Source organism: Rattus rattus, chromosome 18 (genome assembly GCF_011064425.1).
Source record: "Rattus rattus isolate New Zealand chromosome 18, Rrattus_CSIRO_v1, whole genome shotgun sequence".
NCBI classification, from domain to species: Eukaryota; Metazoa; Chordata; class Mammalia; order Rodentia; family Muridae; genus Rattus; species Rattus rattus.
Genome location: NC_046171.1, coordinates 40577805 through 40602450, shown reverse-complemented (window position 1 = coordinate 40602450; position 24646 = coordinate 40577805). Strand labels below are relative to the sequence as shown.

At 47.6% G+C, this 24646-nt stretch overlaps 1 protein-coding gene across 1 annotated transcript in view; it reads left to right on the top strand.

Moving 5' to 3' along the window:
- Cdc40 (cell division cycle 40) overlaps positions 1-24341 on the top strand; it is a 52297-nt gene extending 27956 nt beyond the window's left edge. The window contains exons 4-15 of the mRNA XM_032889177.1: positions 3864-3947; positions 5426-5565; positions 6714-6810; positions 8401-8540; positions 9245-9319; positions 11247-11292; positions 13154-13255; positions 15332-15447; positions 16463-16596; positions 19946-20022; positions 21923-22067; positions 22828-24341. Coding sequence (XP_032745068.1) covers positions 3864-3947; positions 5426-5565; positions 6714-6810; positions 8401-8540; positions 9245-9319; positions 11247-11292; positions 13154-13255; positions 15332-15447; positions 16463-16596; positions 19946-20022; positions 21923-22067; positions 22828-23005 — 1334 coding nt within the window. The 3' untranslated portion in view covers positions 23006-24341. The remainder of the gene's footprint in view (positions 1-3863; positions 3948-5425; positions 5566-6713; positions 6811-8400; positions 8541-9244; positions 9320-11246; positions 11293-13153; positions 13256-15331; positions 15448-16462; positions 16597-19945; positions 20023-21922; positions 22068-22827) is intronic.
- Positions 24342-24646: the final 305 nt, after the last annotated feature.

The window sequence follows — 24646 nt, the reverse complement described above, 5'->3', positions numbered from 1 at the left end:
CTCTTCAGTGCTCCCAGGGAACCCAGGGAAAGGACATCTCCCCGTGCACTCTCATTGGTCTTCCCAGGTCCACACCCAATGAGTGCCTGGAAAAGCCAGGCCTCACAGTAACCGAGCGTGTTCATAGAAGACGGCAGACCAGCGCTCAGTGTGACTCACAGTCTTTTTCTATGTCAGAGATGACAGAGAAGCCTCTATTGTAATTCAGGTAAATTAATATACAAAAAGTAACTCCTGGCGTTTGAGCCTGCGGTTTCAGAGTCCATGCCAAAGCAACTTTTCTGACATCAAGTGCCACAGGCCATGCAGGACGAACAGCAAATGACTTTAGGACTCACGGAATGCTGCCCACAGGTTACCATGCCACGTGGGTGGGCCTCAGTGTGACACAACCCAGAGGAGAGGACCATGTGTCCCGAGGACTTCAGGCCGTTACAGAGTTCTGCCCTGCCCGCTGCCCTCACATCCATCTTAATCTAAGAATTATATGAAAACGCTGAGGGGGCTTCCAGTCCCACACTGGACAGCGTCTCCGGCATTCAGAGCACTAATTCTTCATTTCTTTCAGGCCTTGCTCCTGGAGCAGATTAGCCACTCTGTCACCCCCCTAGAGAAGAACTTAGAGGTGTAGATTGTCAGCAATGACCACCACCCTTAGAAAAGGTTTGGAAAAATAAAGAAGTTGTCAGTGAAGCTGGGTTTCGATGTTTTCACTCCTGGCTGTGATGTAGGAAATCTTAGGGAACAACGTGAAGTTCAGAAAGGCCACTCTTAGGAGTTAAGCTAGGACCTTTATGGTCGGGAACAAGAACAATGGCAGCACTGACTGACGGACTCTCACTGAGCAGGACTGGTGAGGATTGGTTTCTTCTGCCCATCTCTGCCCTCAGCTTCCCAACAGGACTTATTACGAATGGCTGGTGAATAGATGTGCGTTTTGAGCATTTAAGGTAGATGTGACTGATTTTTATAAACAAGTTTAGATTTGTGATTCTTTTAAGATTCTTACAAGATTACTTTTTAAGATAAGTGGTAAAATAATTACTTCTTTCTTTGTGATTGCAAATTGCTGCCCGGCAGTGAGAGAAGCTGGCTGAGGAAACTCCCTTGCTTACACTCTGTTCATCCATATCAAGGTGCTTAGTTATGTATGTACGTGGGCTTTTGAGGATCATTTAGTTTCTTTACCTGTGCTAAAGTAATGTTATTTCTTGTAGAGATATTGGAAAACATTGTTTTTTTCATAATCGTTTACTAGAATAAAATTAACATATAATCACACTGTAATTGTATACTGCTTGAGAGATTTTGCTGGGATATATAAGCTATGGAAGGAAGAATAAAATAAAGAATGGTGTGGTGTGGCGTGGCGTGGCGTGAAATGGTGTGGTGTGGTATTGGTATGGTGTGGTATTGGTATGGTGTGGTATGGTGTGGTGTGGTATGGTGTGGTATGGTATGGTGTGGTGTGGTATGGTGTGGTATGGTATGGTGTGGTATGGTGTGGTATGGTGTGGTATGGTATGGTGTGGTATGGTATGTGGTATGGTGTGGTATGGTGTGGTGTGGTATGGTGTGGTGTGGTATGGTGTGGTGTGGTATGGTGTGGTGTGATATGATGTGGTGGTGTGGTGTGGTATGGTGTGGTGTGGTGTGGTGTGGTGTGGTATGGTGTGGTGTGGTGTGGTGTGGTGTGGTGTGGTGTGGTGTGGTGTGGTGTGGTGTGGTGTGGTGTGGTGTGGTGTGGTGTGGTGTGGTGTGGTGTGGTGTGGTGTGGTGTGGTGTGGTGTGGTGTGGTGTGGTGTGGTGTGTGTGTGTGTGGTATGTGGTGTGGTGTGGTATGGTGTGTGTGGTGTGGTATGTGGTGTGGTATGGTGTGGTGTGGTATGGTATGGTGTGGTGTGGTGTGGTGTGGTGTGGTGTGGTATGGTGTGGTGTGGTGTGGTGTGGTATGGTGTGGTATGGTGTGGTATGGTATGGTGTGGTGTGGTGTGGTGTGGTGTGGTGTGGTGTGGTGTGGTGTGGTGTGGTGTGGTATGGTGTGGTGTGGTATGGTGTGGTGTGGTGTGGTATGGTGTGGTGTGGTATGGTGTGGTATGGTGTGGTGTGGTGTGGTGTGTGGTTTGGTATGGTATGGTGTGGTGTGTTATGGTATGGTGTGGTGTGGTATGGTGTGGTATGGTATGGTGTGGGATGGTGTGGTGTGGTGTGGTATTGTATGGTATGGTGTGGTATGGTATGGTGTGGTATGACTGAAACATTGTCTCTTCCATCCATCGACTTTGTGTGTATTTGTAAAGTTTGTACAAAAGGGGTTGGCACATTGATCCTTCTATCCACTAATTGTGTGTATTTATGTATATATGTATGTATGTATGTGTGTGTATGTATGTATGTGTGTGTATGTATGTATGTGTATGTATGTATGTATGTATGGATGGATGGATGGATGGATGGATGGATGGATGGAAGGAATACTTAAAGCCTGCTTGTTGGAGCTTTGCTCTAACTATTCTATTTGTGAATATGTGTATGCGTATCAGTAGGTTTGTATACATGTATGTATATGTGTCGGTATGCATGTATGCTTGTGTGTATGAAGTTACTAGACTCTGCCTTTTGTTTTACCCAGAGAGAGAGAGAGAGAAAGAGAGAGAGTGAGAGAGAGAGAGAGAGAGAGAGAGAGAGAGAGAGAGAGAGAGAGAACATGTGAATTTTCTCTCTTTCCTTCTCTTTCTCGCCAGCCCCATGGTGTTAAGAGTTCATAGTTTTCCTGCTGGCTGCAGAACATGCCAGCCCCAGTAACATGAGCTCTGTTCCCTCAGGAAAGAGTCAGCTGAGCAGCTTCTCTCATCGCTGGCTGCCTTTGGCGGCCGCCCCTGTAACATCTGGGTCCACCCGGTCAGCAGCTCTAAGCACTGACCCCCAACAGCTTCCTGCCTCAGTTTACCCACACAGATGCCAAAGCCAGAGTCATTGGCAGTCAAGATCTGCCCTCTGTCTAAGAACATCTTTAAAGGTGGAGAAGAGGAAGCTGTGCAGAGGAGCTAATATCCAGATGGTTGGTTCTAGTCTGGTATTAGGACGACTTGAACTCCTGCATTCTTGGCCCGGTTTAAAGCGATAGTGCAGACCGAATCTTTTTTATGTTTCCCCAAAGAAATTCATTTCAAACTTCAACTGTGAAAAATGAAGGTTAAACCTGTCCTCTGGTACGTGCCCTTTAAGAAGGGCAGTGGTGGCCTTCATGACAGTTGACGTGGGGCTGTAGGACACAGACTGGTGATCTGGCTCATCAAACTCTACTGTAACAGCACATCCACTTGAGAATTCCTCAGTTCCCTTGGTCGGTGAAGACCACAGATACATGCAGCTGTGTGAGTGTGAGTGTCTGAGGGACTGTACTCGAGGGCCAGCAGATAGCCTTACTTCTTCACTGCAGAAACATAGGAACGGCCCTTATGGGAAGGACATTCCCATGCAATAGCTGTCTCTCATATGTAACTTCTCATTCAATTTCTTTTTCAGTTTAATAATTAACACCCATTAACAGGAAGGACAAGGAGATAGCTTCTGGCTTTCTGAACATTACGCACCTATATTTTTAAGCTCCGAGATAATTTGAACTGAACTGTGAATTCACAGCTAGCAAGGTTCTTAGTGCTGCGATGGTTGCTCATGAGGCTCATCCTGAGAAATGCTGCTTTCTCCTCTCAGTCGCTCGTGCTCCAGCCTGACATGTGGGCTAAGCAGTGTGAATGAAACACTTGTAGCTATCTGGAGAGGAAAGTACGAAACGGGTGTTTGCGGGCAGTAATGGGCGCCGTAAGAGGGCTCAGTCATCTGTACCTGTTTGCTTTCAGGCTATGCACTGGACCCTTCACTAGATAATCATCAAGTGTCTGCCAAGTACATCGGTTCTGTGGAAGAGGCTGAGAAGAACCAAGGTAATGTGCTTGGGGTAGACAGCCGCAGTGCCTTGGGGTCGACAGCCGCAGTGCCTTGCAGGCCTCGGTCGGCAGGGAAAACTAGCATTTTGTTTAGCTCCTGGATGTATTTAAGTTGAAGAGACGAGTGACCCAGGCTAGAGCAGTAGAACTTAGAACAGCCAGTGTTGGGCAGGCACCATCGCCTTCGGTGGTCCTGAGTACTTGACACCACGCCACCCTCCACAGATCATTGCCTTACAGCTAACATATAGGTAACTTTGGCAGTTGGGCTCTCTCAACAGAGAAATGCTATGCTAGGTGCCTCTTAAAATAATTTAGAAAATTGCTGTAATAGCAGATTTTCAGTGTCTTTTAAAGCATATTTCTGTTCATATTCACTTAGTACGTGGAATGAGACAAACCCTCGTAGCCCAAATGCCACCTTTGTTCAAGACGCATCAGAGCACTTATTTATAAAACACTCTAAAATAAAATGTGATGGTTGTACAAGGATGACCTTTATTACGAAGCTGTCTTACACGTCTGTGGGAAGTAATATCGAAATGGAATTGTAGTTGCTTTGTCGTAACATGAGCACTGCTTTGTGTTTACATAAATGAGCTTCTTTTCTTTCCATTCCATTCCATGGTCTGTTTTTCTGTTCTTAGCTTGTGATTGTGATGCTCTAAGTCTTTGAGTTGAGTGGCTGCAGACAGTATGCAGCCTTCAAAACCATCATCTTTTGTCAATCTTTTTAAAGCCGATGACACTGGAGGCCAAGTTTAGATTGACATTACATGGCAGTAATATCAGAGTCTGTGAAACCCGGTTTGATTTGTGTTGATGTATACACAGGGAGTAAGAGGAAATTAGTAACCGTTAGCTGGAGTTTAACTCCACTTTTAAATCATAAATTAGTTTATCTTGTTTCCAGAGTTGCTGATATCTTGCTGGACATGACAGTACACACCTAGAATCCCAGCTCAGGCACCGTGAGACTCTGTTTCTGAAAGCAAAGCAAAAGTCCCACCATACTGGTTTTTGATTCATTAAGAAGGCACCTGGACTGAGCAGCTCCTCCCTTCCCCACACCTCCCCGGCTTCTGTCATGAGTCTTTAAGAAGCCTAGGCTAGCAAACTGGTGACAGCTTACTTCCTCGGTCTCCTGCCAAGCAGTGGCTGTTCTCCCCCTTCTTAAGCTAATAATAACTTTAATAATAATAATAATAATAATAATGAGGAGGAAAGAAGAAGAAGAGAAAGAAGAAGAAGTAGAAGTAGTAGAAGTAGTAGTAGTAGTAGTAGTAGTAGTAGTAGTAGTAGTAGTAGTGGTGTAGTAGTAGTAATTTCTTTTTGTCAGCACGCGTGGGTCTGTGTGGCAGTCAGACATTTGGATTTGATTGTTTAGATCTACCGTAACTATATAAAATCATATGTGCTGATATTTCTAAAGAGAATCGGTGCACTCACTCCGTTTGTGTTTGTTGTTAATGCAGGCTTAACTGTTTTTGAAACTGGTCAGAAGAAAACAGAAAAGAGGAAAAAGTTCAAAGAAAACGATGCATCTAATATTGATGGTTTCTTGGGACCATGGGCAAAATACGTGGATGAAAAAGATGTGGCCAAGCCTTCAGAAGTGAGCTTTGATGTTTTCCTCGTCGGTTCCACTGTGTGTGTCTCTACCAGTCGTGCCTGTGTGGACAGATGTGAGATTTCCCTTGAGAACCATGACTCATCAGAATTTCTCAGCCTTAGCTGACTGAGAAAATATAACAATTTCTTTGCTTTTCTTTGCAAAAATTGTATTTGCCTTTTTCCTGTCACATTGTCTCCTATGCTCTTTGAGTTATATATAATTCGGAACCAGTTTTTAGTAGAATTACAGTTTCTATCCCTCAGGGGTTCCCCTGCCTGCTGGCCTTCCGATCCCTGACCTTGTTACTAGAGTCAGCCTTGCTCTCACAGTGGGATCGGCAGTGACCTTACTTACTAATTTACTTTGAAAATCTTGTTTTATCTATATTATTTTTAAAAGATCCTTGTGAAGTTTATAAAATAAAACTACAGAATCCTGGCCCACCTCTGTAACCCGGTGTCTCTGAGAGCAAGGCGCTGTTCCAGGTTCTGAAGCACAGTGCTACCCGAGATAATTTTGTCCTTAGCTCCAGCTCTTCCACATCTGTTGACGTTGGAGCACGCACATGCTGCTGTCTTCCTTTAGATAGCATGCCTGGACTTGTTTATGATAGATACGGATTTGCCGTTTCCCTGTCTTCCCTCCCAGATCTCCTCAGTAAAGTTGGTCTCAAATCGGTAATTGCTGGATTTCATTGTCTTGGCAATGTAAAAGCAACGCAACGAAAACAGGAAAACAGCGTTGTGCTCTCGGCTCTGTGTCCTCCGAGGCCACATTTTCTGATGGCTGTCATTTGCATGACTAGCACATGATTAATTTATTTCTAGGCATTCCAAAAGAGTGAGTGAGTGTGTGTGTCTGTATGTGTCAGTGTGTGTGTGTCTGTGTATATCTGTGTGACCGTATGTGTATGTGTGTCTGTGTGTGTGTGTGTGTGTCTGTGTGCGTGTGTGTGAATTTAACACTATTGTCGAGCATGTGTTTAATATCGTCTGCGGTCTATGTAAGAGGTGACCGTCTCTGTTGTGGCAGAGTTGCCGTAGCTGTCCTAGGAGACGTATTTGTGGCCCTCGCTGTGAAGGTGTCCCCAGCAGTGGTGGGGCCTGGTGAGATGTCGGGCACTCACTTTAGGTTCACTGTTTCCTTAGGAAGAACAAAAGGAGTTGGATGAAATCACAGCAAAGAGGCAGAAGAAAGGCAAACAGGAGGAAGAGAAGCCTGGGGAGGAGAAGACCATCCTACATGGTAGTGGCTTTCAACATCTTTATTGTCATGAAAATCTGTTGTGTTTCTCCCTCCCTATAACACCAGTTGCACGTACTGGTGGCCGCCGTTGTGTAAGCATTGTTTTGATGCGTCCTACAGAAGTCACCACAGACCTTTTTATGTGACTGAAAGGGAGGTGTAGTGTGATTAAAGATAAGCACAGACTTTTTGTTTAAGAATCAGTGGATTTTTAAAAACGAGTAAAGAAGAATCTTGAATGGTCCATAAGTTCTTTCCTGAAATAGATTCCTTACGTGCGTCAGTTATTCATTTTTAATCCAAGCCAAATCCTCAGGGATCATCATCTCGTGCAGCCACTTCTGAAGGAAAAGCTGTTTGCGTGTGAACAGAGTAGAGCTTACTAGGTGTTCGAATGGACTGCGGTGTGACATTCGTTAAGAATCGTTACAGTTAGGAAGCTGAGACGATGAATGGTTCAGTACCGATGGCGTGGTACTTTGTCACATCAAGTCCTTAGGCTGCAGGAGACCAAATGGTTTCCCAAGCTTCAGTCTTATTTCCAAGGCACCTGGTTAGTGCCATGGTGCTCAAAACTATAGCTCCGTAAGCAGAAACCAGCAAAAACGAAAGTGAACCTTCATCCTAATGAAATGGACGTTCTTATTGATTTTTACATAAGAACCAAATCTTGGGAACGTTTGGTGCTGTGGGAGGGAGAGAGCATTTAATGTTCTTCAGACTTGATCAATATTTTGATTTTACAGTCATCACTTTTGCATGAATCCGTAGTACAAAATGGCAGACGAATATTTAGGGCTCTTTGAGAAGTTGTTGGAAAATCTGTCCTAATTCCAAGCAGAACTCATTTAGTGATTTTCAATGAAGCTCAAACCAACCACTCTAACGGCTGCTTTTTGAACCAAACAGACACAATCCAGAGGTATACTGCCTGGATGTGTACACGCTGAGGAATTCGGGAGGAAAATTGAAAGACTTTGTTTTCCAAACTGAAACCATTATGTGTCTAGAACTACACACAGCATTGTACAGACAGCACCACAGGGTGCAGCATGCGACATGGTCTCAGTGGAGGCTTCTGTAAGCAGGGTTCATGTTGCAGGAGTGACGGACTGACCCCCTGACCCCCTGACCCCCGTGTGACATTTCCTAAAATGGGGAAAGGCAGACAGCTGTAAAGGATGCCGAGAGGTAGAAAGTGGAAAGGTGGAGAAAGGGGCGTTCACACTCGCCTTTGTGAGTTGTGTAACAGAGACTCAGAGACCTAAATATTATCTTTCCTTCCCTCGTAATTGTATCGCAGTGAAGTCTTTGTCACGACCGTGTGAGCTTGAGTGAGAGAACTGCAGATCTTATTTAAGGCCTCTTACCTCTTGGGCATTTAGAAATTCTAAACTACTACCTTCCAGCATAGTGATAGAAAGAGCTCCAAGAGCTTAATTTTAGCCAACCCACGGTGTTGACGTTTAGCCTCATCCGCCTGAGTCGACGTGGACAGTAGACCTGGGACTGTGTTACTATTTTAAGAATACAGAGTTCATGACTAGGGTTTATGTTTATTTATGGCTTTCTCTCCCCGTTTTCTTTTAGTTAAAGAAATGTATGACTATCAAGGCAGGTCCTACCTCCACATCCCTCAGGATGTTGGTGTTAACCTGCGCTCATCTGTGCCGCCTGAGAAATGTTACCTTCCCAAAAAACAAATCCACGTGTGGTCCGGACACACAAAGGTAAGGCACTGAACGTTGTCGTTATGCAGCCCAAAGAGAAGCCAGCTCAAAGCTTCAGCTGCTGACACGGGGCAAGCAGGCAGAGTAGGAGCAGCCGATTCAAGGTGACTATGAGGCAGGCTTTGGCGGTTCCAGTCTCCAAGGCCATCCAGGTTGGCTGTGGTGTAAGCTTTATGGGTCAGTGTCCACCCCCGTATTGGTGCCCGTCCCTTTCCCCACAAGTTCCTGCTGCCATCTGCTCCCTCTTGGCACCACTCGGTGAGTAATGGGCAGATGGTACCGAGCCTGCTGCTCGGCCGCGGTAACAGTGCTGCGGTTCCGGGTTAATTCACGCCAGAGAGTAGATGTTCTTTGCTGTCAAATGCGAGGTAAAGTTTAAAATAATGCAGATATTTGCAGATGTTAGAGGCTGAGATTCTTTGTCATGTGCACTGTTCCAGCTGTTAACGTCCAGATCTGTGCCAAGAACAGGGGACTACAGAAAAGGGAAGGGAAAGGGACGTGGGGCTCAGAGGGGGACTCGAGCATCTGAAGCCTTCCCTAGTCAGTGTCGAGATGAGGCCTCTGAGAACGCTGACGACGCCTAGTCCAGGCCATGACGGTTGGAATAAAGAGAAACAGCATGTAGGGTTGCCCGCGATGCTGTCCCTAGCATGGATGCTGTCCCTAGCGTGATTCCGAGTGACAGTGTGTGCTTTGTCTAGGGCGTCAGTGCTGTCAGGCTGTTTCCTCTTTCCGGACATTTGTTGCTGTCTTGCTCCATGGACTGTAAAATTAAGGTGAGTTTTCGTTCACCCCGAGAGAATGCCCCAAAGCCAGTGCCTTGGTTAAGTCTGCTTGATTCATCATAAATAAATGTGGGGTTGTTAGGCAATTAGAGGCTAATTATTCTCTGTTACTCCCTATGGATGTATCTGTTGTGGACAGCTTCCAAACGCGTAGAGTCAGACATGGCTCTGCGGCCCAATTGGCTAGACTCTTTCTAAAGCTCAGACAGCTGATTAGGATGGAATCCAATCACTTTGGCATTGGGCACATAAATATTGAATCAGGAATAATGCATTTTTTATAGAGGTTATGGATATGTAACTGAGTTTGTTCCTCAGACCGGCTGAGGAAGAAGAGACATGTGGAAACCCACATCCAGAGGTAGACAGTACAGTTCCTTTTATCCTTTCCTTCTGAGCACTGGGACACCAACCAGCAGTCCCTCAGCCCTCTCCCGCTCTTGGTGCTCTCAGGAAGCGGGTGCCATCTGAACCTTCCTCCCGGCCTGCCGCAGTGAGGCAGGAGAAGCAAGCTGTCACTCTTGTCAACTCGATAAATAACGTTCTTTGAAACCTTAAGTTTTAAAGAATAGTTGGTATCTTTGTGTCTCTTCTGCGTCCAGGTCATTGTGACAGCTCCATAAATACCAACTCTATAGTATCCTTGTGGCTTGGAGAGTCAGATCGTTAAGGCTTTATCCTTTTTAAATATTGATGAGTACGATCGGTATATAAAGCCCCTGCTTTTAATGGGAGCGGCCTTTCAGGCATTTGTGATAGAAACCGTTTGTCTCTGATTAAAACAGTTTCTCGGTAAATCTCTAATTTTCTTTAACTTTCACTTTATCCATTGAGATTACAATCGGCCGTTGAATCAAGGAACAAGACAAAGCTGACTCTAGCTGACATCTGTAGACATTCATTAGGAAGCTGTTATATGCAGAGGGTTATAATATCAAAGGTTTGAAATGCACACTGTTCCTGGGACTGATCACTGCATCTCGATGTAATTCACCGCAACATAGACAAGCACAGGGGCAAGTTCTAGCCTTAGAGGAAGCATGGGATAGGCAGGCCAAGGAAGGGGAGGGGCAGGGAGAGCAGAGCCTGCTGGGGAGAATGAGGAGATCCAGTGCTGATTCAATGTATGCTGGAACTACAACAGCTTCGTGGTTGTCAGAGCATAAACTAGAAGAGGAGGAAAATAATTGTCCCCAGCAAGGAGCAGGCCCCGAGGGCCTTGCCTGGCTTGTGCAGGGACTGAGGCTTCTATCCGGTGAGCATTAGTGGTCAGAAATGCTCTCTATCTTAGAGCACTAGCAACATTGTCAAGGACGACTGTGATGTAGACAGCATGATGTAGCTTTGAAACCTTTGTATTTATATGTTTTCGATATGATTAGAATTGGGAGACCATAGATATTATTTTCACAGAGATTCTTCACATGTTACCCAGAAAATATTTGTAAAGACACTTTTCAGTATTAAAGTGTTACACAACAGCAGTCCTAGTAACATTTCATTACTTTAAAAATTAGTTTGTTACAAAAGTAAAAACTGTTCCTTATAGAAAAATACATAAAATATAGGGAAAAAAACAGTAAGAAAATGAAAGTCCCCAGATAAAATGCATGTGCAGCTAAATTCTCTTGATACTGTGATGTAAAAGCCTCCCCAAGTGTAAAGAATACTCCGTACATAACTGTGCACCGGTTATGTAACACGGACGGGCAAAGTAGGTGATATTTAGTAATTAAATCCACTCCACCCACAAAGATGGGTACACACACATAGCTCGCAAATGACGGCTGTTGTTTGATGGAAGCCCAGGGCTAGAGCTGTGCTCACTGGCAAAGCCCATTCTTAGTGTACGTGAGGTCCAGTTTCTAACACCATAAAGAAAACGTTAATATTTTCATGTGTTTTTTATTTTCTCCAGCTATGGGAAGTTTATGGAGACCGGCGCTGTCTGAGAACATTTATTGGTAATATTTCTTTTTCTCGCTGCCTATAAATCTGTTTAGGAATGCTTTTGCAAGAAAGAGAACATCGTCCACAGTAATTTTACTGCCCTGATGTCCAGGAAAGTATGCACAGGCGTGAGCTGAGCCGTGAAGGAATAAATCTCTAGGTAGGCAAGGAGGACGAGGAAGGGAGAGGGAGCCTGCACGGTGGAGGCAGAGCGCCGTGAGAAAGCGTGCTGCGTTAGGACCGTGTGCTGCGTTAGGACCGTGTGCTGCGTTAGGACCGTGTGCGGTAACCGCTGCCAGGGTAGAGGAGAGGCAGTGTGGATGAAGTAGAAGGGAGCCGGGTTATGGAGAGCCGTCATGCTGCTAACAAAAGGGGCTGCGTCCTGTAATGGCACTGGAGAGCCACTAACTGCCCTTCCTAGAAAGTGATGGCATTGGACGGGTGCAGAGATTATGTGGCAGTCTGCAGGGCACTCTGAGAGGCAAGCCTAGGAGGAAAGGAAACCACACAGTTCTTGTATTAGTCTCTGCTGGAGACGGTGAGAGGAGAGAACGTAATGAGATTCAGACACAGGCCGTGAGCGACACGGGGCGGAAGCTCGGTGGCTGATGAACAGACGTTGTGTTTAGCAAGGGAGGGGCACAGGTTGGACTTGCTGAGTCTGAGAAACTGTGAAGGTGCCCGGTAAGCAGGCGCGACGAGCGAAGCCTTAAACAAGGTCAGGGCCTGGCCGCTGGAGCTAAGAGACGTGGTTGAGGAAACCTTGAAGATACGTGGACGAAAGGAAGGACAGGCTGTGCCACAGTGGCCTTTCTGACAAGGGTGCCCTGTCCTCGCTGCTTGTGACTTTTTCCAAATTTAACTGCATCGAAGGGCCGTGGCTCACAGCGACTGTCCTTCGATTAAAGTGGGAGCCTGTTCTCCCATGCGGTGTTAGCGCGTGTGGGTCCTCTGTGTGAGTAGATACCAAGATACCACAGCGGCACAGAGACTTCTAGGGAACCGTTAACTATCTCCAGGGGAATAAAATATCACTCAGATATGGTGGACTTGATCTCCACCAGCCTCACCTGTACTGCCAGGGTATTCTTCAGGGGGAAACTGGAATTCTCTGCAAATAGCCACTCTGAGCAGGGACTTCTGGTTGCCGTGCTTGTTACCATGGCACCCCCCTTCACGGCACCCGCCTGACAGGAATTCTGTGCTGGGGGTGGTTCCAGGAGCCAGCCCGCCCGCCCGTGGTTGACGATTGAGCTGTGCACATTTTGGGAAGTTATCTGCGTCCTGCTCATAGTGAGAGGAGGGCTTGTCTGCTTCGGTTTAGCTGCACTGCACTTTCCTCAGAACCGTGCTCTGGCACGGTTGACGTCTAAGTACACTGGAATCAGCGCCCTGGAACTAATTTAGTGTCAGAATAGCATCTTTTGGGAAATCCAGCTAACGCTATGGCTCTGAATCCATTTCTATGAAATTAAGTAATGTGGTCCCTGGAAAGCAGTTGCTGAAGGAGGCTGCACTTCCTGAACTTCGGTTCGGGTCACTTTGGTTTTCCTTCAGTGAGCCGCCTCCCAGGTCTCCGCTCCACTCCTTTCACTGACAATACTTAGAACTTTGGGTCTCAGTAAATCCCTGGCTAGACAGTCATCAGTGTGTGTACTGCATGCTGAGGAGACGCCATGACAGATGGAAAACAAAGGCCGAGCTCTTCTCTCAGTTCTTACCGAGTGTTGTGCCTCACCCACCGCGGGAATAAAAACAGCCCCTCCCCAGCCCCAGCGTCAGGAAGGCAGATGCAGCAGGGCTTCCTTGAGGCCACTGTCTAACCTCCCTTGTGGTAGCCCCTGTCCTCACCATAGCTCCTGGCTCTACCTCCAGGTCACAGCAAAGCTGTGAGAGACATCTGCTTCAACACTGCCGGAACACAGTTCCTCAGTGCGGCCTACGACCGGTACCTTAAACTCTGGGACACCGAGACAGGTGAGTGCGGCTTCCTCTCCCGAGCTGGCGTTCTCGTAAGAGTGGTCCCCTGGTGAAAGGGTGCCTTCTCCCAGTGCCACCTATCACTATTGGAAATCGGCGGTACGCACCAGCGTGTTTGCACCCTGGAGCTCCTCTGTCTAACCTGGGGAGCACCCTTCTCACCTGGATGGTTACACAGCAAACACTGAAGGACAGACAGCCACAGCCTGTCCTGGGCACCATCCGATTTTCTCTCTCTCCCCCCATGTACCCAGAACTGGACTACAGTAAATTTAGTCCAGTTGCCTAAATTGACAATGTTGATAAGAACTCCTGTCTTACATGATTTCAGTGTCCCCAAGGCTAAAAGCCAACCGTCCTACAGATCTTCAGCATCGAGGTGCACATAAAGTGCACGGGCGTTTGGTGATGGTTTCTAATAGAGCAAACTTACACAGCTCTGTTAGACACCGCCAAGGTCAGGACAGAACATCCCAGCATGCAGTAGGGTTCTCGCACCCTTTCCTGTCTGCACCGATCCCAGGGATCACAGTAACTGCTCTGTCACCAGAGCCTGTGCCTGTCCTTAGGCTCCTTGTAGGTAGAACCACGGCATCTTGTCTCTGTGTCTGACTCATCGCTCATCCTGACGTGGTGAGCTGCTCTCTCACGGCTTGTACCAGGAGTGCCTCTGTCCTCAAAATAGCCCACTGCAGGAACTGAAGGGATGGCACACTGGTTTTAGGGCGTGTGTATATGAATGTGTGTGTGTGTCTGTGTCTGTGTGTGTCTATGTGTGTGTGTCTGTGTCTGTGTGTGTCTGTGTCTGTGTGTCTGTGTGTGTGTGTGTGTATGTGTGTGTGTGTCTGTGTGTGTGTGTGTGTGTGTCTGTGTGTGTGTGTGTGTGTGTCTGTGTGTGTGTGTGTGTGTGTGTGTGTGTGTGTGTGTGTGTGTGTGTGTGTGTGTGTCTGTTTGTGTGTGTGTGTCTGTGTGTGTGTGTGTGTGTGTGTGTGTGTGTGTGTGTGTGTGTGTGTGTGTGTGTGTGTGTGTCTGTGTGTGTGTGTGTGTGTGTGTGTCTGTGTGTGTGTGTCTGTGTGTGTATGTGTCTGTGTGTGTGTGTCTGTGTGTGTGTCTGTGTCTGTGTGTGTGTGTCTGTGTGTGTATGTGTGTGTGTGTCTGTGTCTCTGTGTGTATGTGTGTGTGTGTGTGTACACTTCATTGCCTTGAGGTAGGGTTTCTCACTGAACTGAAAGCTTCCCAGCTTTGGCTCACTGCCCCCTGCCTCCCTGCCTCCTGCTCACTGCCCCTGCCTCACCCTGCCTCACTGCCTCCCTGCCTCCTGCCTCCCTGCCTCCTGCCTCACTGCCTCCTCCTGCCTCACTGCTCACTGCCCCACTGCCTCCCTGCCTCACTGCCTCCTCACTGCCCTCACTGCCTCCCTGCCCCACTGCTCCCTGCCTCCTGCCTCCCTGCCTCCCTGCCTCCCTGCTCACTGCCTCCCTGCCTCCCTGCCTCACTGCTCACTGCCTGCCTCACTGCCTCACTGCTCACTGCCTCCCTGCCTCACTGCCTCACTGCCTCACTGCTCCCTGCCTCTCTGCCTCTCTGCCTCACTGCCTCCTCACTGCCTCACTGCTCGCTGCCTCACTGCCTCCCTGCCTCACTGCCTCACTGCCTCACTGCCTCCCTGCCTCACTGCTCACTGCCTCCCTGCCTCACTGCCTCACTGCCTCACTGCCTCCTCACTGCCTCACTGCCTCCCTGCCTCACTGGACTAGCCAGCAAGCTCCCAGGATTCATGTCTCTGCCCCCAGTGCTGCATTTACAGACATGCACAGCCATGCCTGGTGATTCAAACACACGTCCTCACACTTACACAGAAAACATTCTTACCAACTGCAGCATCTCCCCAGCCCCTGAAAAAAATATTTTTAATCATTTAAAAAAAATTCTATGGAAAATACCCATGTGGTGGTTTTAAGAGTCGAGCTGCCCTTCCTCAGAATCAGTGAGGACCACTCAGTAGGTCTTCATGCCGCTGCCATCCTCTGGGAGTCAGACTTACGTTTCTGTTTAATTTGACTCTTTGTCTAGGACAGTGTATATCAAGATTTACAAACCGCAAAGTACCCTATTGCGTCAAGTTCAATCCCGATGAAGATAAGCAGAATCTCTTTGTGGCCGGGATGTCTGATAAAAAGATTGTACAGGTAAGTCCTTCTTCAGTATATCTGTCAGGATTTGTGAGCTTTAGGTTGTCTGAGGAAAGAGAACAGCGTTCATTTTGTTGATGCCTGCCACTTTGAGCATCCACTTGTGCTGTGCTCAGAAGGTACCAGTCAGTCCCTAGACATGGAGTGGGAGGAGTCAGTCCCTAAACACGGAGTGGGAGGAGTCAGTCCCTAAACACGGAGTGGGAGGAGTCAGTCCCTAGACATGGAGTGGGAGGAGTCAGTCCCTAAACATGGAGTGGGAGGAGTCAGTCCCTAGACGTGGAGTGGGAGGAGTCAGTCCCTAAACACGGAGTGGGAGGAGTCAGTCCCTAAACACGGAGTGGGAGGAGTCAGTCCCTAAACACGGAGTGGGAGGAGTCAGTCCCTAGACATGGAGTGGGAGGAGTCAGTCCCTAAACATGGAGTGGGAGGAGTCAGTCCCTAGACATGGAGTGGGAGGAGTCAGTCCCTAAACACGGAGTGGGAGGAGTCAGTCCCTAAACATGGAGTGGGAGGAGTCAGTCCCTAAACATGGAGTGGGAGGAGTCAGTCCCTAAATACAGAATGGGAGGAGTCAGTCCCTAGACATGGAGTGGGAGGAGTCAGTCCCTAAACACAGAGTGGGAGGAGTCAGTCCCTAAACATGGGGTGGGAGGAGTCAGTCCCTAAGCATGGAGTGGGAGGAGTCAGTCCCTAAGCATGGAGTGGGAGGAGTCAGTCCCTAAGCATGGAGTGGGAGGAGTCAGTCCCTAAGCATGGAGTGGGAGGAGTCAGTCCCTAAACACGGAGTGGGAGGAGTCAGTCCCTAAACACGGAGTGGGAGGAGTCAGTCCCTAAGCATGGAGTGGGAGGAGTCAGTCCCTAAGCATGGAGTGGGAGGAGTCAGTCCCTAAGCATGGAGTGGGAGGAGTCAGTGCCTAGACACGGAGCACGAGGAGTCTGTCCCTAAGTGTATCTGGCTGTCCTCATGAGTGCCCCTACCTCTGTGTGTGCCTTCCCTTGTTGCTCACAGTGGGACATTCGCAGTGGGGAGATTGTTCAAGAGTACGATCGGCATTTGGGGGCTGTCAACACGATTGTCTTTGTGGATGAGAACCGAAGATTTGTGAGTACGTCTGATGATAAAAGCCTACGAGTTTGGGAATGGTGAGTGTTCATCAGAAAAAACCCGACTTATGAAACAAGCAATTAAAAAATTATAGCCAAAGCTTGATAATATGCCACAATTTTCTTGTCTTCCAGCTAAAGTGTTTTAATTATTTAAATACTGACAATTTGGAAATTGAAATCTAAACATTTATAACTACCCTTCACAATCTTTAAAGACTCTCCCAAGAGTACATGGATTTAAACTTGGTTTATTATTGTTGTTGTTTGTGATCATGATAATTGTCACATCTCACATTCTTTTTTTAATAAATTATAAATGATTTATTCCATGTACATTGGTGTGAGGGTGTCAGATCCCCTAGGGCTGGAGTACAGTTGTGGGCTGCCGTGTGGGTGCTGGGGATTGAACCACAGCCAGTGCTCTTAACTGCTGAGCCATCTCTCCAGCCCTGATTTACATTGAGTGTGTGTGTGTGTGTGTGAGAGAGTGTGTGTGTGTGTGTGTGAGAGAGGGAGAGAGAGTGGAGAGAGAGAGAGTGTGTGTGTGTGTGAGAGAGAGAGGGAGTGTGTGTGTGTGTGTGTGTGTGTTTCACGTTTCCAGTGGTGAGTTCTAGAGAGCAGACTCAGGTCCTGAGGTTTGCACGGCAGCCCTTTCTTCCACCCGCCAAGCCATCTCGCAAGCCCCCCTCACATGCTTCACTAATACCTTATTCATCTTTACAAAATGGCGGGCGAGGTATAGGATATTTGGCTACGTTTAGTTATGTGAGAGTCACACATAGAGATCCTGGCCTCAGAACAAATCCAAGGAAAACACCACATCGTTTTCTTCTGGCCTGCTTTGTAACCATCCAGGCCCTGAGTTGCCTCATATCATCAGCTTTAAACATCCTGCTTGTTGAATATAATCAGAATATATTGACTACTTTTTCCTTTTATCCAAAGAACATTGTTTTTCTAAAGTCAAAATCGTAAATCCTTAAGCTGGTTTCATTAAGTATCCTGATATTTTTATGATTTAGTTGAAGGAAATACGTAGTAATCTTTCTAATTAAAATCAGTTCTTGGGTGGAGCCCGGCTTGTACTTCTAGTCACACAGAACAGCGAACTCAGTGAAGACACAGCCTGGCTGGGACTAGAAAGGGCACCTCCCTCCCTCCCCTAGAAGTAGCAGTTTAAGAGAAAGTGGCAGCCTTGAACCACTGCCAGAGGCTGCCTCCTCAGACTGACTCCCTGGGAGAGCCAAGTAGGCAGAATAGGCCCTCAGTATTGTCGGGATAATTGAGGTCAATTCAGATTCAGTGCAAATGGCGATTTCTACACCTACACTGTCCTTCCAGATTATCTCGAGGACACTGACTGGACTTTGTATCTTACCTTACTATTTAGCTGCAGGCTTACTGATCACTGTTCAGTGATTAGGTCTTCTTCAGAAAAGGTACTTCTTAGGCCTAGAGATTTAGCTCAGTGCTGGCCTAGCACTGCAAGGCCCCCAGGTTCCATTCACAGTGGGGGGAAAAGGAAGAAGGGTGGGGAGGAGGGGGAAAGAGAGAAAGAAGGAGAGGCCGTTTCTTACCTAGAATCTGATGTGGACACTGAGTGTCTTTGTTTGGTTTGGTTTGTTGTTCGGTTTGGGTGTAAGCATACAGTGTGTGCACACATGTGAGGGTGTGTACATGACCATCCACATGTATGCAGAGGCCAGACGAGGACATCAGGTGTCTTCCTCTATCTCATAGTCATGCTTATAGGTGCTGGTGATTTGAACTCAGGTCCTCATACTTGCACTGCAAGCATCCTTACTCACTGAGCCATCTCCCCAAGGTGCGCGTGGGGTGGGGGGTGGTATGGCATGCGTACGTGCGTGCGTGCGTGCGTGCGTGCGTGCGTGCGTGCGTGTGGCGTTAGTGGTTTGAGTGACACCCAGACGTCTGTGTCTTGGGTGGTCTTGAGAGCCCATCTTTGAAGGTAGATGGTATAAAAGAACGTGGTTAATATTGAGATGCTGTACCAGTTAGAAGACTTTAAAACACTCGTGGAGAATTTGACTAATAAGAGGCTTTGACTACATCAGATCCTGAGAAACACTCCAGAGCAACACACTGCTGTTTTGTTTCCCGCGAGGACACGCTGGGGGTGTCCATTTAGTAGCCCCGTCTTTAGAGTCAGCACTGGGCTCGTCACTGATGGACCCAGCTCTGGAGCCAGTGCCTTCCATTTGTCAGTCACTGAGCTAAACACAGGACATGCACTGTCTGATCTCCTGTGCAAAGCAGTCTTGTGTGTGGTGGGCTCTTCCTCTTCATATAAGGAGACTAAAACAGTTCAAGTGATGTGCCTGAGGTTACATGGGGCCTGAAATGGTCAGAGTGCAAACTGCAGGTCAGACTGGTTGCAGAACTTTTGGTTTGGGTGGTGAATGGGGCTGCATGGAGACAGAGGAGGTAGCTCAGACCTGCTCAATGGAGGGCAAACCAACTCGGGACCTCGGCTCTCTGAGCTGCTCCTGAGAGTGAGCGCTGGTGACTCTGGAGGGAGGAAGACTGAGAGAGCAGACCGAGCCCAGGGGCAGGAAGTCCCAGCACCAGGGTTTTAGTAAGAGGAGGTTTTCCAGACTCATGTGTCCTCTGCCTCAGCATAGCGCCATGATAGGAGAAAAGAACCGACGGTTGGGCGGTTAAGAGCACCAGGACCCACACGGCAGCTCAGAGCAGTCTGTGTAACTCCAGTTATAGCCAGGGGGTCTGAGGCCTTCCTGATGCCCTCTTCTGAGTTCCACAGTCGCACGCACACATACAGAACGCTGACACCCATACACGGTAAAGGAAAACAGCGAGGGGCTGGCTTTCTCTAGCAGTGCAGCACAAGCAAAGCTCTAACGCCTCTGAGAGGGAGAGGTGGGGTATGCTAGATGCCACCGAGTGTGGCCGGCAAGTCAGCTGGAAGCATGTCGGTGGCCATAGGGACTTCCTGTGGCCTGGGTCGTTGTTTCTGGGCAGATAAGACTGGCAAGTGCAGACCCCTGTGGCTCGGCCGCCGTGCCCCCACTTGCTCCTGGGGTGACGGGCAAGGTTGGCTGGCAGGTGAGTAATGTGCCCCAGAAGCCAGCTCAAGCACCCCGCTTCTGCCGGCCACGCCGCCTTTCAAGATGGGTTCAACATTTAAGAATGTCTGGCAGGAGCAGGGCCAGAGTCTAACAGTTAGAAAGCAGAACCACTGCCACTGTCACAGCTTCCAGGGAAAGGCAGTTCTAACAGAAGAGCTTTTCAGTAATCAAACCATCCTGGCAGCTCGAGGGAAAGGCAGTGGCTCGCGTTTGGGTCACTCTTCCCAGTGTGCCTTCGTGAGTACCGGTTCTAAGATGCCATTTATCTTGGATTTTAGGGATATCCCTGTGGACTTCAAGTACATAGCAGAGCCCAGCATGCACTCAATGCCGGCAGTGACTTTGTCTCCAAATGGTGAGTCCATCACAGAACTCGTTTCAAGTGAGCGTCCAAGACACAGGAGCTGCTGGAGCCACAGGAGCGGGCCCTGCGTCTAGGGAGTCCGCGTGTCCCCATCCCTGTGGAGCGAAACCTTTTCAGAATGAGGAGTAATTACTGGTTCTCATGTGTGAATCGCTTCGCCCACTCTCTTGTTTTGAAGAATAGAAGAATCGGTGGTTTATAGTTAATGTCAAGGATTGCTTACGTTGTTTTTTATTTCTTAGTTTTTAATAATTTTCCTTCCAACACAAATCGGGTTCAATAAAGCATTTAAGAAGTGCTTTTCTTTCAAGGGAATAGAAAATCCTTCAGAATGAGAGCATTTTAGCAGTTTACATGTAAAGGGTTTTCTAATGCAGCTTTGCACCCCATTTACACTGAGAAGTTGGTTCTCACGCACATTTTCTTTAGATGTTTGGCTGTGGTGATGGGGCGAGGTCACACCGCTCAGCTTGCTGGTGGACCCTCATCCTCGCTACATTTTATGGACCGCCATGCCGATATGAGGTGGGACTTGAGTCCTCCGGCCCACACAGCTTGTTGAGCTGGTGTCAGCACTCACATCTGGAGTCTCATCTCCTTTCTGGAGGATCCTGTCTGTCTTTGAGTGCCAAAGGCCATGCTTTGTGCAGCCCACTCATGGCGTAGTCGCACGTGGGAGTGTTAATGGCGTGACATTTTTATGTGCATAGGCGTTTTGCCTGCATGTCTGTCTGTATAAGGCTGTCGGATTCTTTGATGCTGAGAAATGAACTCTGGACCCCTGGAAGAGTGCGCTTAACCAGTGCTTGGGCCACCTCTCCAGCCCTAATGCTCTATTCTTGTTGATGGCAGAGGGCCTTCTCTCCCCGCTTCTCTGTGGGAGCCATTTTGCAGGGCCCAAGTTGAAAAGAAGAGGTGCAGAGGATTGTGAGAGGGAGTTACATCTCCAAAAGATTTCCTTCAGCAAAACAAAACAAAAAAATCAGTAGTTTCGTAATTGGTGAGATAACCCTTTAAGTAATAGGAAATTGTGCTTCAGGCACACCGATAAGGTCAGTCTCTCATGAGGGTGTGAGGGGGATGTTTTCAGAGGCGTTCTGAGGTGGAAGAGGACATGGAGGGAAGGGAGAAGATGCTCTCCATCTGCCTTTCTGTGCAGCTCAGTGACAGCTGGCAGGAGCCCTGTCATTCTTAGGAAAGCAGCGAGTAGGCACCATTTTGACAGTCACCGTGTTACACCCTTTGTCGTCAGGATTCAAGACTTCATGTTGGGTTTTAGCCATCTGTTAGCCCTACCTGAACAGAGCCTTCTCCTCACGTAGGCACTGGTGGGGTTGTTTTCTGGGCCATTCTTACAAGTATCAGATGTGAGTAAATACTGTATGCAGGGCCAGGGTTCTGCTGACTCCCGGGTAGATAAAAGCAGTGTAACTTTTAAGAAATACTCGATATGCTTGTAGGCCTCCTTTTTGGTGCAGTTTTATTTAATAATTCTTTGTTTATCATGGAGCTGCTCATTAATAGTTCCCTTCTCTAGCTCTATTGCTGGACTTACTATAAACTAATTCCACTTAGCACGCTCCATCCATAACTGGTTTATGTTGACACTGGGCTTGGGAGTTGTCTCCTTAGTGTTACAAAGTGAGCAGCTCTGCTCTGAGGAGAACTCGAGGGCAGTAGAGTCCATGCAGCAGTGGGGTCCGTTACGTTAGATAAAGGAATCCTCCTGCCAATGGCTGATCTCTAACTGCAGATGCCATGGGAACTTGCTTTTCTGGTCTTATAACGTATTTTGGAACAAAAGTGTAAGGAAAGCTAATATTTTTTTTCAATAAACTTCTAAAAAATGTTTAAATCTTTCTGTAAAATATGCCACTTTTGCATTTTACAGGGAAATGGCTAGCATGCCAGTCCATGGATAACCAAATCTTAATATTTGGAGCACAGAACAGGTTCAGATTGAATAAGAAGAAAATTTTTAAGGGCCACATGGTAGCAGGCTATGCTTGTCAGGTGGACTTCTCACCAGACATGAGGTAAGTTTGTCTCCATATTCACTTACGACGTATATGTGTAGAGTGTATTTCACAAATCACTGTGTAATCTTTCAAAATGGCAGGCATAAAGGCAGAACTGAGCTGTAGCACTGAGATGGGCTTTTCTGTGGTGTCTTCCTCAGTGTGTTTTCTGACATTGCATAGATCCGTGCCCTTAAGCTCCCTAGTAACCCCTGTCTATGTCGCCATGACGGTTTTCCCTCTGCTGTTCCACGTCACTGTGGTTGGATGGGTAGCGTTGAACAGGGTGCCATCTTACCTATGGAATTGTCCACACTGGAACGGAAATGCAGCCTTTGGATGTTTCTAGGTCACAATTAGTGAAACTTCTGCGTTCACTTCCCAACTCTTAGTTAAAAATATATAGGTGTACAGAATTCAGACAGGCCTGCGGTGTTCATATTCAGTGTGGTAATGAGGCCCCAGCTTCCTAGCTCGGGCTCGTCTTTGAGTCAGAGCGTGTGGAAGCTGAGGGTGCTCAGAACTGCAGGACAGAGTCTGGTGCTCACCCTGCCTGTGAGACCGGCTCTGCGCTCACTCTGCCTCTCTAGAGACTTCCCACCGCGTAGACGGGCAGCATGGCGGAGGGAGAGCTGCGGATGTGTCAGTGCAGACCGCTGCATGCAGGTTCTTCTGAGCGCCTTACGTCCGTGTCTGAGGTGGCGAAGGGGCTGCCTCCTGTCCGTTTCACCAGTTTGAGGTGGCTGAGTAACCAGGCTGTGTTTTCATTGCATTGCAGCTATGTGATTTCGGGAGATGGAAATGGGAAATTAAACATTTGGGACTGGAAGACTACAAAACTCTACAGTCGCTTCAAAGCCCATGATAAAGTCTGCATCGGCGCCGTGTGGCACCCTCACGAGACATCCAAGGTCATCACGTGCGGCTGGGACGGCCTCATCAAGCTGTGGGATTAGTGGGAGTAGTCCTTTCACTGTCTGGGATCGTTCTTGATCCAGTGTCCTATTTAACTATTTAATTATTAAAACGTGTTGGGTGACAGTTTGATTTATAGGTAATCTGTTCTTACATGGCCTTATGAGGTTGGCCTATTGTTTTAAGAGCTTTGTAAATTTGCCTCAGCCAAGTTCTTAGCAGCTTCATTTTGTTCTCTGTAGACGTATACGTCATTCATATGAGTGACAACCGGTATGTCCGACAGGTAGTCACTGTTGGCAGGCAGCTGCGTTTGTCCCTGTGATGTCACTGAAAGGGTCGTTTGTCGTTTTTGGAGTCAAGAAAAAAAATGCCTATTGGATATGAGATCCTATGGAAAATGGCGTAGCTAACGGCTCATAAAGGCGCCAGACACTGTCCAATCCAGGCAACCAGGGTGGCAGGAACAAAGGCGGAACCACCCGGCAATTACCGCCCATTGAATCAAGTTCTTCCTCGCGTTCCGTTATTTTGTATGGCCGGCGTGGTCTGTTTTTACTTGTAAATCAGTGACCAGGGGCTGCAGCTTTCCTCTGACTATGAAGCCATGTAAAATTAAAAAGCAGTCTGCGGTTCGTTTCCTAATCTTCCCCATCTCAGAGCCGGGGCTGTGCGACCTAAGCAGAAAGCGAGGTTGTCGCTGAAGCTGGCACTGGGGGAGCAGGGAGCAAGCCAGGGCTGGGAACGTTACCTGAAATCACTGTCTAAGGCCCTGGCCGTGCTCTCACAAACCAGGGCCGCGGCCTCTGCCTCGCCACTGGGACGAATGATAATGAGTTACCTCTGGCCAGCCTATGGCAGAGTCCAAACTACCACTTGGAATTTCTTCAAAGTCACAGTTTTGTCCTTAAAATCACTCTGATTTTGTTTGTGAATATAAAGAGTAAAACTTTTGAATGTTAGAAAAAATTAAATTTCTTTTCAGATCTTTGAAAAGCCATTGACACTATCAGAAAATGCCTGTAGCCCCTGTTGGAAAGCCGTAACCGTGGGGAGTTTTCTTTTTAAATCACGTGCTGACCATTGCACTGCCTGGCCCTTGCCATTTCTGTGTCTTCCAGGAAGGGTGGCATACAGGAGGAAAGAATTCATACAAAAGCTCTCTGTCGTCCCAGCACATCTTAACAAATGTGAATTACTGGAGTGTAGTAAGAGAAAGACTTCAACAACAGTATTGCATGTTAACGAATCATAATTTCAAGATCTCGATTTCTCTTACTGTGTTTTTGACTGTTTCTAAACAGAATAACTGTACATAAAAGTTTTCTCCTTTTTGAAAAGATCCTATTTTTGAATAAAGCATTCTTTTTATAGAAAGTGCTGCTGAGATGTTCCCTGTGTCCTTCTGTCCTAAGTCTGTGACGACACCAGCAAACCACCCTCAGACTTAAACGGGTCGCATAGAAAGACGTGCTGTTGGGAGGTGGGAGGGTGTGTTCAGAACGCTGGTGAAGTTATTCTAATCACATGATCAAACCGAGTCAGCATTCCTGAAGCATTTGGGGTGCGCAGGCAGGCAGGTTCCTTCCCATTCTAGAAACCCTAAAAGCATTGCTCAGTGTGAGTGCTTGCCTCTGCCTTCTCCTCACTGCAAGCTTCTGGTCAGACCCAGGACAGAGTTC